This window comes from Dioscorea cayenensis, chromosome 8, assembly GCF_009730915.1.
Source record: "Dioscorea cayenensis subsp. rotundata cultivar TDr96_F1 chromosome 8, TDr96_F1_v2_PseudoChromosome.rev07_lg8_w22 25.fasta, whole genome shotgun sequence".
In the NCBI taxonomy this organism is placed as follows: domain Eukaryota; kingdom Viridiplantae; phylum Streptophyta; class Magnoliopsida; order Dioscoreales; family Dioscoreaceae; genus Dioscorea; species Dioscorea cayenensis.
This window is the reverse complement of record NC_052478.1, coordinates 12,155,142-12,170,379: the sequence shown is the minus strand read 5'-3', so window position 1 is coordinate 12,170,379 and position 15,238 is coordinate 12,155,142. Positions and strand designations below refer to the sequence as shown.

At 34.7% G+C, this 15,238-nt stretch overlaps 2 protein-coding genes across 2 annotated transcripts; both read right to left on the bottom strand.

Annotated features, from left to right (window-relative positions):
• Positions 1 to 3,617: 3,617 nt before the first annotated feature.
• On the bottom strand, positions 3,618 to 6,411 carry LOC120267862 (tRNA (carboxymethyluridine(34)-5-O)-methyltransferase). Its single transcript, XM_039275537.1, has 3 exons — positions 6,233 to 6,411; positions 4,868 to 6,063; positions 3,618 to 4,225 (listed from the first exon to the last, which is right to left on the bottom strand). Exons 2-3 carry the CDS (start codon positions 5,971 to 5,973, stop codon positions 4,141 to 4,143), a joined length of 1,191 nt encoding a protein of 396 aa, XP_039131471.1. The 5' UTR covers positions 5,974 to 6,063; positions 6,233 to 6,411; the 3' UTR covers positions 3,618 to 4,140.
• Positions 6,412 to 11,331: 4,920 nt separating this feature from the next.
• Positions 11,332 to 12,716, bottom strand: LOC120267282. Its single transcript, XM_039274954.1, has 2 exons — positions 12,415 to 12,716; positions 11,332 to 12,160 (listed from the first exon to the last, which is right to left on the bottom strand). The coding sequence occupies exons 1-2, from the start codon at positions 12,714 to 12,716 to the stop codon at positions 11,332 to 11,334; spliced, it is 1,131 nt and encodes a 376-aa protein (XP_039130888.1).
• Positions 12,717 to 15,238: the final 2,522 nt, after the last annotated feature.

The window sequence follows — 15,238 nt, the reverse complement described above, 5'->3', positions numbered from 1 at the left end:
ATCTTCTCCAATTCCACACTCTTCTTCTTCAAAGAACACAGAATCACAGAGCTCTGCTTCTCCTCAACTCCATGACCGATCTCAAACCTCTTCCTCCTCTCAAACTCTTCCATCACTAGCAAAGCTATGTCTGCCATTTTCTCAATTAATCAATGCTTAAACTACCACATCTCAAAGTGTTATATTTATATGTAAAAAAAAATAAAATAATAGCTTGTGTTTTGTGGATAAGGATGACAGGTTTGAGACTGTTTATATTTGGCAGGATATGATTTGGTTTTGTTAGTAAGAAAACTATGGGCGGTGGTTTTAAGCATGTACTCATTCTGTTTGGGGCACTAATGGTGTTGTTTTTCTGTGGGACAAAGACATGTTCTTGAAGGTGGCCTTGTTTTACTTTGCCCCCTTTTTTTCTATGAGAGATGAGAAGTTGGTAAATTGTTTTTGACTAGTGTTGATCATCACCAGCTAGTGGTTTTGTGACAAAGCACATTGTAACATATTTTATATCCGGAAATTTGCCTGTGTCAGAAGCAATTAATGTTAAGTGTTATCTAAATCTGATTCAGACTCAAAAGCAACAAATTTACATACTATCAAAATTAAATTTAATTTAAAAACTTAAACTAATAAAACAAAAGCTTATACTTAATAAGTAGGGTCAGACAACCACTATGTAGCACAGTGAATGTGCTGAATTATACTATGACAATGGGCGGAGAGATGTAGAGTCAAAGCCATACATTGTAATATTATAGTAGTTATATTTATTTATTATTCCCGAGTTTAGATAGTGTTTATAATATTATTTAAATAGATTTAAAAAAGTCATCTCTGGAAAGAGTCGCATCACTCACATGCACATATTAAATTTTTATTGCTCAATGCGGTATCTAATAGAATTAATAAATCTCTAAAAGATCAACAAACCACCATAATTATGCACTTTTGTACGTACATATCTCTTGACAAACCCATAAATGGAAGATCACATATTATCGATTATAAAAAAAAATCATAAATTTATAAATTAAAATTCATAATTTTAAATAATCTTTGTACTTTATAAAGTGGATAAGCAAAGAGTGTCCATCAAAGAAAAGTTGATACCTCAACTCATTTATGCTCTCCCCTGTTTTCTTGATAATGACCAAAACATTTTTAATAAAAGTCTTTTATACTAATAGACTAAAAGATCACTTATCCAAATAAAATTTATATATTTAATTATAAAATTTCATAATATGCAAATATATGTTTTATATTGTGATTAAATTTTAATGCCGTGCGCATGACAAAGTATTTCATGCAGTAGACCAAGTCAGATGCTACGTAACACATTGAAGGTATAAAATAGATCAAATATTTAATATGATAAAGCAAATATTTTCACTGAAAGGAAATAAGAACTGGCTTTTATTTATTTTTTTAAAATATTAATTTTTAATAATTCTTTTTATATTATAAAATATCTAAATGTGAGATTTAGACTAAATAAGTGAGTATTAAAAGAAAATAATTTTTTTTAAGATTCATCATTGATATTTTATGATTTGACAAACACCGTGCTACATTATAAAAGAAAATCATTATAAATTCATATCACATGGTATTAAAATAATGTATTACCAAAATTAATGAGCTAAAGAAAAGTAGACATAAATCCAACATAGATTATATTACAAGAAAACAACACCCAATTCATACAAACAAAACTTGGATCAAACTTTTTTAACTCACAATAACCATCAACAAAAAAGAGAGAGAAAAAGATCAAGGAGAAAACAATCCTTGAAACATAACTGAGCTGATGGGGCTCTTAGGCTCAACGGCTCTCTTCATCATCTCCAAATACTTATTTTTCCCTTCCACCATTAACTCCATGAGATGAGATGCCTCCTCCTTCATCTTCCTTTTCATTGCAAGGAAAGCTATGGATTCAGCATTATCATCAACTCCATATCCATTCTCAAACCTGTTCCTCCTCTCAAACTCCTCCAGCATCAGCATAGCAATGTCTGAAATATCTGCCATTTCTGTCAAACTAATATTTGATCTTGATTTGTTTTGTGAGTGAATGCAAAATGGTTTTGGTTAATTTATAGGCAATGAGAAACGATTGAATCTTCGGTTGCTGGTTTCTGTTTTTCTGTGTTCTATGTTGGTGTCTAAAGTCCTGGAATTTGTGAAGTGGCTGACCACAGTTTTCTGTTATTGGTATTTCAAGATATTACAAAACCGAGGTCTGCATGTTTAATTAGCACAGAAATAATATTTTACAAAGACTAGGTGTGTATGTTTGATTATTTAGACAGAAATAAGGTGAAAGTACACATTTGTCCCTCAAACATCTGGCCCACCCTACTTTGGTTAAGATATTATTTGAATGATGCTCGAGACAAGTCTATTTTAAGCTTCTCTTGTCCAGCTCAAACTGGAATCACTAAAGAAATATCAAGCACGAATTTGGCTCGATAACTACAGTATCATAGTTATAATATAGACATATACAATAATTTAATACAGTTATACTATATATGCTATAACAATTTTAATTACTGTAACATAACTACAATGATAATTGAAAATAATATTTAAATTGTTACAATATTATATATTACAATACTGAGCTTTTCATAAATCTTAAACGAGTCGAGCAATTTGAGACTCAAGTTAGAGTGATTATCTATTCGAATTCGAAAGCCAAATTAGAGTTCAGTTCATTTATTTAATAAATGAGTTTTTTTTTTAGTCCAAACTCTGAATTGCTCGTAGACTATTTGGTTCGATTTATACCTTTGCCCAAACATACTAAAAACAAGAAATTTTAAAATTTTAAATATTTTCTTAATTACATGATTAGGAGATGTAATTAAGTGCTATGCCACATTTTAAAATTTTAAAGTAAAGAGAGTTTTTCTTTGTTTAGAGTTTAGGGTTAACTTCCCAGTTTTTTCTTTAGGGGTTTTGATAATAAAAATAAATAATTTTTTTTTTACTTTTTTTCCGATGTAACAATTTTAAATTTGAAAAAGATAAAAATCATATGTGATGTTAGTGTTTCATTGACTTCTAATTCCAAAAACATAATATATTTTTTTAAAAAAATTCAGATAGTGATACTACATCAACCACATTATTAAAAAAATAAATAATAAATAAATAAAATTTATAATTTTTTTTAAAAATTAATGATGTGACATATATATTAAAAATTTAAATGATCTTTACATATATATATATATATATATTAAAATGACATAGTAGTAAAACTGCATGATATCAACTTCGCTGTAAAAATATTAGAACTCCCTCATTGTTAAGCAAAACTCCAAGAGATCAAATCCCTCACAGTTAAATAAATTATGCCAAACAAAATCTAATGATTTTTTATAATAAAAAATAATAACACACTCATCTTCAATCTACAAAACATAACAATTAAAAAAAAAAACTAAATTACAACCATTTAAATAATAACTTCATGACACCTAAGCAGTAGAGCACGGTAGCGTTATACATACTAAGTTTTTAAATTTTTATAGTATTCTTAAAATCTTCAAAATCTAATTAAAGTTTAATTAAAAAAATTAAGTTTTAAACATGTAATATCTATATATATATATATACATATATTTCTAATTATATAAGCGTAGTTAGGTGACAGACCAAAAATACATTATGTTTAAAGTACAAAGACCAAAACAACTTCAAGATGATATTTGGAGAAGCAAAATTGCCACAAAAAAAAAAAGTACAATTCAAGAAATTTAATCCAAAAAATAGATATGGTCTTGTGACCATGGACTTTTCCCTGTTAACCTCAAACTGATTTTGGAATGCTTTCAGCTTCATTAGTTTTGCAACTATGTGTATGCCTTCTAATACATCTGCATACTAAGCCAAAAGAGCTCTTGATACTCATGGTCACTTGACAATAACAAAATATATTGCAGATTATGATGGACTCTTTTCAGTACAGTAAACAATATAGATATGCTCCTCCATTGAAAACTTGGGGAGGCAATCCTTCTATTAAGAACTTGAAACAGACTGGGCCGCTTGAACCACTGATGACCTTGTTTCATATGAAAAGGACAAAATCACAGCTTAGAGAGTCTCTTGTTCTTGCAACATAATTCATCTCTTCTCCAACACAATACACCAATTGGACTTGTCATAAAATTGTTCAACAATGGTTGCATTATCCATTCCAGAAACTAACCTGGTTGATAGAGCAGGCGAGGCGTGCATGTTATGTAATAGGCAAATATAGGCTTGATACATCATAAAAATGTAAGCGTCTAAAAATCTTTCAATGTACTTGTGTATGTGTGTGCGTTTTTTTTAAACAAGTGTTCACCAATCCAAAAGTTTCTCAGGAAATGTCTAGCCAAAGCCACTTCTTAGTGAATTTGAGCTCTCTACATTTGTTCCAAAGAAAACTTTTGCATTTCTATTACCACCTTACACATCCATCTTGGTCAAAGTTATGCCTAACCTTTTATTTAATAATGGCCGCATATTCGTAGTATTCATCCCAGGCCAAGGGTCTAGCTTTCTCCACTTGGACCTTGATGGAAGAAAATCTATTTTCCTATTCAAAGTTTTATTACTGTACATTCTTGGCGCATCATAAAAATATATGTTTATCTTTGTCTACATGTCTAAATTGGTTCATTTTCCACTTTTCAAGCACTTGATGGAGCTCCTCGACAGCATTGCGAAAATGCAAAAAAATGGGTTGCATGATTATTTATACTATGACAAATATTTCTGAAATAACTCAAGAAAGAGCAAAACAGGGCAAGGAAAAACACACTTCGATAAGAAAATTGACAATTAAACTTAATACAAGAATACTCACCTTTCAAGCTCGCCTTCAGCAAAAACATGGTAGTATCGATTGTACACCATAGCCCCCTTCTTATTATCTTTCTTTGCTAGTCCATTTTCAAGCGCAGATGCAGTTGCACCTCCAATTTCAGCACGATGAAATGGTAAATGCCAAGGAACAAAATACTCTTGTTGTGCTTCTGTTTTGCCACTGCATGAAGAACTAGAACTTTCAACAGCCAATTTCTCCTCTGACTTGTCTTCGCCATTTGACTGAGTTTGTGGTTTGCTAGATTGATTTCCTTGATGTTGGGAGTTCTCATCTGCCTCCGGGATGCTTTCAAGCACGATTGCTGATGGATTACGTGATGGAATAATATTAGTAGGACTTATCCACTCTTCATTGTACTTTTCACAAAGAGGAGTCCATTTCATAAGCAACGACTTATCCTCTTGCTCAACAGCCCACACCGTAATAAGAACAAGACCACCTTTTCGAACAACCCGTACTAACTCATCAACGGCTTTTCTCCTCCTGCTTTCAGTACTTAGGTGATGCAACACAGCAATGGAAATTGCAGCATCACCAAAATCATTCCTATATGGAAGGTTAACTGCATCTGCAACCAAAACTTCATGTCCTCTTCTTGCACATATGTCAATAAGAGATGGACTTATGTCGCATCCAATGTACAAGCAATCTGGATTCAAACCCAAATATTTCCCATTTCCACAACCAGCATCCAGGATAACTGAACCAGGTTTCAAAGTATTCAAGAATCCGGCAACCTTTGGCCATTTTGCAAACCTTGTGGCGCTGAAATGCGGAGCAATTGCATCATAAACACGATGAACATACTTCTTTTCAATTTCTGGTGTCAACTGAACAGATTGATGATCCCTGGTTTCAAAGCTTACATGAGGCCCTTGCTTCAACTCAAGTGAATTCAAATCCAACAAGCTTTTGCTATCAGTGGTCGTACAGTCATCAAGATTTGGTGTCATGGTGTTGCTAAAATTGCACCTATGTATATTTGGGCATGCTAGAGACAAGGACAATTTAAAGAATAACCCAGTTTCTTTGAATTGAATATAAGTTCTCCACAGCTTTGTAACACAATGGAGACTATAGACCATGAGTTGGCTTATTCCATTTGAAATATAGCACCAACAGAGACTCTGAAGGAATCTAGATCTCAAAACTCCGAAGACATAAAAAACGAAACCCTAATAATCAAAATGCACATATTAAATCACAGATCAAACAAAAACAAGCATATAATCCACAAAATTGAATGCAGAAAGAAAACCTAAGTATAGAAACCCTCAATCCATGCATAGAAAGAAATCGACCACGATTAAAGCAAAGAAATTGACAGTATGATCTGATTGAAACCTTGGAATGCTTGATTCCTCGAGAAGACACTGGAGTTTGACGCACAAGAATCAGATCTTCTGATGAAAACAGTGATCAAAGAAATACAGGAAGAGATTGAGATTTCATGAATCACGATCGCAGACCTTGCGCTCAATCATGCATAGGAAAACGAAACCCTAGAAATTTTAAAAACCATATTTCTATTTCTTATTCATTGAAAACATAATGAAAGACTTTTATTTTTATTTATTATTATTTGGAATGCCCAAACGGCGGAGAATAGTATTAATAGTCCAATACAGTATTTTTATAATATATTTATAGTATATTTATATAATATTATAAGAGATTCGATTTTACATTATTCATTCATCACTTTTGGTGACTTTCACTTGGTTTTCTAGTTAGTGATCGTAATGAAAAACTTTTCAAATATTATATATTAACTTTTATTTTATTTTATTATCAAATTTTGAGGTTTTAAGTTTTAACACGTTATGTAGGGCTCCGTGCGGCGACTAGAGTTTTCTTTCAATGAGACGCAGTGAAAAAGAAAAAAGGAGAAAGAGGGGGAAAGAAAGAGAGAGGGAAAAAGAGGAAAAGATGAAGGATAGGCTCCTTGCCCACCGATTCTCTTGTTTCATAATATATACTCCAATAACCATCACTATGAGTCTCGTGCCTTACACTATTCCTTGCTATATTAGTTAAGGATTACAATCATTTCATATTAGTGTGATATACTAATTATATGACAATTCCCTAGCTTCATCCCATGATAAAATTCCCAAAACGGGTAACAGCTGTCATCCTCCGATTGCTTTTCTGTAGTCTATTGGCTTTTTGACTGTTGACCACCATATCATTGGCAACTTGCTCCTCATTGACTACTACATATTAAAAATAATATTTTTACATAATTGTTTAAATAAAAATTTGTAAGTATAGAATAATTTTTATTTTTATGAAAAAAATCATATTTTTAATTCAAACCAATTATATAGCTTTATATTTTCTTAAAACACATGATATATAAAAAATATAATTTATATCTATACACATATTTGATAAAAATATAGTAAAGTAATAGAAGAACTAAGTTTTTATTAATTAGTTTTTCCTTTTAATTTCATAATTTTAAGTGTTTTAGTATTAATAAAATCAAAATCTGATTAATTCAAATAAAGTTTGTAGGGGGTGAAGGGAAGTGCTATAAGTGATGAAGTTTTAGGTAACTAACTATCTACAAAATATGTACAATATTAGTATACAATAAATAAAACAGGAAAATAGCAAAAAACCCCTCAATACTTTTAAGAATCCTAATCCCCCCAATGTTTGTGTTTCCTCAGGGGTCCCTACTTTTTGTGCAAATTTCGTTTCAGCCCAAAAGCAACTGACAGAGGCGAGGGAGGCGTTAATTGCGTTGTGAAATGACCTTGCTACCCCTGTGTGCTTTGAATTAAATGCGGTTGAATTCAGAGTGGTTGATTTGACGCTTTTACCCCTGCTTTTCCTTGGGAACTGCTAGAGGCATGGCTGGGATTCGGGAACGAAACCCTATCTTCCAATCGTCGCATCCAACCGGCGCATCCTTTCGCCTTCTTCTTATATCGGTGGAAAAAGTTGAAATCATTTTTTCGCTCATTTCCTCTCTTGCAAAACCTCATCTTCGAGATCGCCGGCGAGTTTCATCCTCGGTTTCCATTGCAGAGTTGTTCTTTGGCAAAGATCTTCAGTAATATTTTGTGGAATCTTGGCGATTTACCTCAAGGGGAAAAGGCCGCACGAAGGTGAGAAGGCATATCTGATTGCAGTGGAAGAAGGGTTATTTGTGTGGCCTTCCTTATTTTCTGTGTAAAGTTGTGTGATTCCTTTAATAATATCGACATTCTTGTGTAAAATTTGTTGCTTTTCCTATGTATTCTGTCAGGTTTGATGTGTATATTATTATTTTTATCTCTTAGTGATTGAGTTTGTGTTTGCCTTTTTTATATAGATTAGAAGATGGCAACAATACTTGTAAACGCTCGGTGTTATCTAGGCCCAGTTATTGAAACCATTGCAGAGTTGAAAAAAAATGAACAGGCGTCATTGGGAGATACTTCGTGGTACGCTGTTTGTCCATTTTAGGGACGTCACTCCTGTATTGCAAGAGCGAGGGGTTCTTGATGTGGTATTGCAGTTGTACGACGTGAACTGCCAAATATTTACGATAGGACAAAGTATGCTCCCGTTCAGAACAGAAGATGTCGCTCTCATCCTAGGCCTCAGTTGCCATGGAGATATTGTCTCTTTCAAGCATGAGAGGGTCTAGTCAGAATTTGAGAAGAACTTTCTGCATAAAATGCACAACCATCACCGAGATGCAATCAAAGATAGCCTGCTGAGAATTGTACGCAGCAAACACGGCGAGGAGGAGATCTTTGTGAAACTCCTGGTGGCGTACTTCATGACGATGATTCTGTTTCCGCAACACTTGTCTAAATGCGCCACCATTTGTAGCAAGGTACACCGACGATTTGGTGTCACCTGGCCGTTATGCATGGGCGCATGCTACTCACAAGTGGATGATGGAAGACATCCCTGCGACAGCCGGCCATGTCAAACTTCGTTGTAAGGAAAAGTGCCATAGTGCAGGGTATTTGAGAGGTTGCTCCATTGCTCTGATAATTTGGTTTTATGAGGTGACGGGCAATGTGAAGGAACAAAGAATAGGCCAGTCACCGCGTCTCATGTGCTATGGAGATTCCAGTTACATCAAGTCGGCGTCTATCGAGCCGCTGCTTAATTCAATTAAAGGGAGAAAAGTAAGTTAATCCTATTGCTGATGAAAATGATTGGTAATTTGGATGAATGTATTATTTCCAATGTTTAACAATGTTGTACTATGTACATTACTCATTTGTCGCCTCCGCTATGTCGCACGTATACTACTCGACGCGATGAAGAGAAGAATAATACCAAGCACTAGTATGAAGACTGACGCCGAAGGTCAGAAGGAGGCCATGGGTGAGAAGGAGGACAACCAAGGTGAGAAGGAAATGGAATGTGAGAAGGAGTCCCCAGGGGAGAAGAACGGCCAGGGTGACAAGGAAATAGAATGTGAGAAAGAGGCCGCTAGGGAGGACAACAAAGGTGAGAATGAAAGAGACGGTGAGAAGGAGGCCGCCGAGGAACATGATAGCCAATGTGACAATGAAAAGGACTGTGAGAAGGTCACCACCGGGGAGGACAGCAAAGGTGACAAGGAAAAAGAGGGTGAGAAGGAGGCCGCCGGGAGGACACCGGGGAGGACAAGGAGGCCCCCCGGGAGGATAAGAAAGCCGTCATGGAGGACAGAGAAGGTGACAAGGAGGCCGCCAAGGAAGACACTGAAGGTGAGAAGCACACAGAAGGTGAAAAGGCCACCGAAGATGAAAAGGACGAGAATGAATCAACTACTGAAGATGCTCCCCCCACGAAGTGAGGCAGGAAAAGAAGAACCAGGAGAATGCCCGGACATTGAACACCGATGTAGCCGTTGACCTAAACAATTATCCAGCTGTAACTGCACAAGGAGTCTGACAAAATTGTATAAGGTACTGGAAACAAACATGAACAGTTATGATATTACATGTTAATTCTTGCGATTGTAATGACTATGCTTGTTTGTAATTGGAAATTTCGTTATGCAATTACATTTCATACATACGAAATAGCCATAAATTATGGATGTAATACACGGCAAAATATATTCCATACACAGTAACGCCAAAGTATATATAGACAAATTCATTTCATACACAACAAAATTTAAATATACACAGATTAAGGTTTACACACACAAACAAAAGAAATAAGACAGGTAAAGCAAAAAAATTAAAAAGGTCCTGCTAACGAATATGGGGAAGAAAAATCAAATATCATACGCTACCGTTTGGTTTAGCATGGTCAGTTCACAATGACTGCATTACATGATCGCCGATTATGACCACTTTCGTGGCACCGGCTACAATGTAATTCACGGACATCAAAGGCTTGTGACTCTATTCTCTTCCTCCTTGGACGACCTGGTCGTTTCTTTGATATTGGTGACCTAAGTCGTAGTTGACGGTTGTCGTCAGATGGTTTGTCACTGTTAGGAACAAGTGATATTGGATTCGCATATGCCCGACGATACCATTCCACTGTGAAATAATCATTAACATAAGAATAGATATTCGTGTCTATTTGCATAATCGTGACACAGGCATGCTTGCACGGTAGGTCATGTACTTCCCACCTTCTACATGAACATTGACGAGACTGGAGGCTGACTGTGTTGTTGTTATTGTCAATGACTTCGTATGTGTGTTCGGTAGACCGCCCTACTCTGAGGAAACGACTATCATCAACGATTTGATCAACCTTTTTCCGTATTCAGGACATAGGTTTGTATCCCACCTGTTGGATTGGTCTCGTCTTTCGGCTAACATATTCATAAGTTTAAACCTCGAAAAAGACAGTTAGTTGCACAAGAAATCAATATGTATAAACACGGTAAAGTAATATTTCTACACATAAACATAAATGTATACACAGTTCATATAAAACTATACACCGGAATCCTATATTACACACAGAAACGCTTATATATTACATCAAACACATAACCATACACAGTAGGCAACTAACCTGATAGAATCAAACATGCTTGTTACTGGTAGATGCCGTGCCTCTTTAATCCAAGCATTGAAGGATTCTGCCACATTGGAATACATCTCGCACCATCGCAATCCTTTAAATAAAAAGTTTGACCAATAATCAATGTCGGACTTATTCATCAACCAAGAGTGTGCGTCGGGCGATAGACATGCAAGTTCACGAACTGCATCATCGAACTCTTTCGAAGTGCATGCGTACGCAATTTTCATGATTACTGCCCAGCATTGCATTCGCAAAGATTTACCGAGGCTAGAGTTGGTCTTGATGAAGTTCGCCTCCAAATGATGTAGGCAATAACCATGTGGTGATGAGGGGAAGACTCATGCGACGGCATTGATCAGGCCCTTTGATCGATTTGATATAAATGTAATAATTTTATCGTAGGTATCTTCACCGTACAAGGCCTCCCCAAGAGTAGCGAGAAACCAAGTCTAGTTCTCATCAGTTTCGTTGTCGACGATAGCAAATGCTACATGGAATAGGCCATCATTGCCATCTTTCGCTGTTGCCCCTAGCAGAATCCCACCATACTTGGCCAGCAAATGGGTTCCATCAATAAAAAGTAATGGCCTGCACCCATGCTTAAAACCCAATAAACAAGCCTCGAATGAAAAAAAAAAAGCACTCTTAAACCGCTCGCCGTCTTTGTTAATGGTAACAACGCTACTGGGATTTGTCTCGGATACTTTATTTGCGTACCATAGAAGTAAATCATAGCTACTAACCTCACTACCATGAATCACTGACCTCACAACCTCCTTCCCCATCCAAGCAAGCTTGTATGGAAGACGAACACCGTGGTCACACAATATGTCTTTCTGTATGTTAACAGCTCTGTATAATGGTGTTTCTTTTAATTTATGTATGACACGTTCACAAATCCACTTCTTGCTTGCTTTTGGATGTGCTGTAGTGCCAATTCCTCCACTACAAATATGAGTTGCTTGCATTGTCTTCAGCCGAAATGTGTCATGAATTCCCTCTTTAGAAGCATGCACTCGCCATTGGAATTCCTTAGTAGCGCACCTTACAGTCACCCGAAGTTTGTCATTTTTTATAAATGTAAAGTCAAAATTTTTCCTTATAGCATAGCTTCGCAGGCAATCTTTAAAGTGCTCTGCATTCTCGAACCATTGGCCTACTTGTAAAGTGGAACCATCATGTGTATCGGTAAATTCGGCAATACTGAGCGCCCCAGAAGAATTATGTTGGGACAGAAAACTATTGCCACTGGGGTTGACGCTGTCTGACAATGACCCTCTGCGTTAAAATAATACACAGAAAAGTAAACATAAATGTTACATAGGAAACAGATATTATACATAGGAAACATATATATTATACACATGAAACAGATATTATACACAGGAAACAGTTGTTATACTCAGGAAATTGTTTTTCATACAACACCATATAGTAATACACATGAAATACTTGTCATTTATAGTACCATCATATAGAACAAAGGAACACAAAAAATAAGTAACCAGCAAGATCAGTGATTGTAATATTACGATGGGATCAAGAAGGCCTGGTTTCCATCTGCAGAGACACTCACATCCTCGATGATGATGTCTATGATAAATTTGTTGAAACTATGATATATATGACACATTCGTTCAAAATCGGCGGCATACTCAATTGGGCAAAGCGTTCTGTATGCTTCAGGCATTACGAACTTGACTCTCACTTGAGAAACATCTACGGCCCAGCGTGCACATATCTCACCCATGACCGACTCCCATGAACTTAAAACTGTGAATTGACGCATACGTCCTTCACCTTTGTATCGCGCCACGGCTGAAAATGTTTCCATTTTTAATGACGCCTACATGAAATTGCAAAAAGCTTGTAAGAATCTACATACACAAAAAAAATGACAAAAAATGAAGACGCTTGTTAAATTACAGATGCAAGCGCATGGAAAATGACACGCAAGAGCATGGAAAATAACACAAAGAAGAAGAAGAACAACAACAACAACAAAAACAACAAGACAAGATGAAGACAAGAAGAAGGTTAACAAGATGAAGAAGTAGGTTAAGAAGATGAACAAGATGAAGAAAACAAAGAGAAGAACATGAACAAGATGAAGAAGAAGAAGAAGAAGAAGAAGAAGAAGAAGAAGAAGAAGAAGAACAACAACAACTTTCGTGTAAATATCTTCACTTCAACCTAACTAAACAAGATGGAAGACAAAATTGAAGCTTCGGCAAACAAACCGAGATAAACAAGGAGAAATTTAAAAACAATGGCAACAAGAAGAAGGAGTGAAATATCACCTCTTCTCTGACAAAGAAGCCATTGGAAGATATGGCCATACTTTACATTAAATGTGATGTGACTTGGAGGAAAAGTTTTTCTTTTTGTTTTCCTTCTCACATGGGTACATGGGTAGTTCAGTCATTTTACCTCAAGTTAACAGACGGAAGTAACGGCAAGGGCTAAAGAGAGCTTGCCCTAAAAAAGGAGGGATCTAGGGGGAAATGAAATTGTCAGAGGGACTGCAGTGGAAGTTTGAAACTTTTCAGGGACTTTTAGGTAATTTTTCCTAAATAAAAATATTTTAATAAAATCTTCTCCTTTTTGAGGGTGAGATATTTTTCACACCTTTCACTTGTTAGTCGAAAGATATTTTTCATATTTTCAATGCATTGCATTTCACACTTAATATCTCTTTTATGGGAAGAGGGGGATGAAATGCGTGCACGTGGATTCATTGATGAGGTTTGATGCATCAAAGAGAATGGTTTAGGGGAAAAACAATTGATTTATGGCCATGTGATCATCCTTTCTGTTTTGTTTTTTTTTTTAAATAGTCCATTTTCCCTTCTAGTTGTAAAACCACACCCCAAGATTATGAGAAAGATATCAATTTGTTATAAGATCTAATTATGAGAAAGATATCAATTTGTTATAAGATCTTAATAGTAAGAATATCATCATCATCATTATTTGTTTTTGGGTCAAGACTAAAAGACTTGTTAAAATTGTCTTGCCATATAAGAAGTCTAACTAAACACAAAATTTAAAACAATTTTTTTCATAAACATAAACATAATTGTCACATGGGCATTTGCACTTTATATGAAAATATTTATTTATTATCTTAACTATTTTGTTATTATATTTTATAAAGTTTCACTGTGATAATCCTTTCTACTTGTTTCACTTCATTTTTGGGGAAGTGACTGAAGTGGGGATTGAGAAGACACTAGAGTATGTTTGTTTCACTTCATTTTTGGGTTTGAAGTGGCTAATTTAACACCTTTAGCTACCCCTCACTTCTCCTTTTTGACTTTATGAAAAAGAGATGAAGTTTGCTTTAGCCTTCTTTTTCTTTTTCTGTTTTAAAGTTTTCAAGTCTTGGTTGACTTGTGTTCTAGTTCTTAGTAAGCAATTAGCTCATGATTTCTATGTTGTTGCAAGTTTAACCCTCTTTTCTACTACAATTGGCTATTTCTCCGTTTTCACCTTTATTATCATTTTTCCCTTGATTTGTGATGTTGATATGTTTGATAGCATGATTGCTCTTCAATTTGTATTATTTCCTTATTTTTTAAGGTTTTATGTGTTGGTCGCCTAAATAGGTTATTGTCTTCGATCTCTTTGCATGCAATTAACCTGTGATTGTTTTGCTGTGGTAAGATCACCTCCTTCTTCTCTTAAAGCCATATATTTCTCCCTGATCTAGTTTGTGATAGGTTTTTCCCCAATTTCTAATGTTGCTCTATTTGATAGTATGTTTATTCTTTATTTTGTAATAGTATTTCATTTATTTATTTATTTTAAGTTTTTAGGTCTTGGTTGTCTAAATTGGTTGTCGTCTTCCATCTCTTTTCAAGTGATTAGCTTGTGATTGCTTTGATATTGGTTTTCATTTATGTTAGCAGTCATCATGGATTCTCTTGTTAGGTTATTCCTTTTTTCTCTCTTTGATATGCCATGTTGTTTTATTTATTTTCCCCAACAGATTTTCTATATATATATATATATATATATATATATATATATATATTTTTCCCTTTAGTGTTGATAATATGTTGAATAACATGCTTTCTGCTATTTTAATTGTTGCTTTATCAGATATTCTGTTAGGTTTGTGATATGGTATGTTATTTCGTATCTATTTCTCTTGATTATTTTTTTGTTGGTTATCATGGTTTCTTCTATTGTTATCTTCTTCTTATCATGCCTTTAATATATATATATATATATATATATATATATATATATATATATATATATATATATATATATATATATATATATATATATGTATGTATTGCTCTTGTTCGGTTTTATTTTTTCTCTCTGAAAATTTTCCTTTCTTGTGTT

Excerpts from the sequence above, each read along its gene's own strand:
- LOC120267282 (XM_039274954.1), bottom strand. The coding sequence starts at position 12,716 with ATGGAAACATTTTCAGCCGTGGCGCGATACAAAGGTGAAGGACGTATG. Across the intron at positions 12,161-12,414 it reads CAGGCCTTCTTGATCCCATC|AGGGTCATTGTCAGACAGCG; the intron begins GTAATATTACAA and ends ATTTTAACGCAG.
- LOC120267862 (XM_039275537.1), bottom strand. The coding sequence starts at position 5,973 with ATGGTCTATAGTCTCCATTGTGTTACAAAGCTGTGGAGAACTTATATT. Across the intron at positions 4,226-4,867 it reads GCTGAAGGCGAGCTTGAAAG|GTTAGTTTCTGGAATGGATA; the intron begins GTGAGTATTCTT and ends TCTATCAACCAG.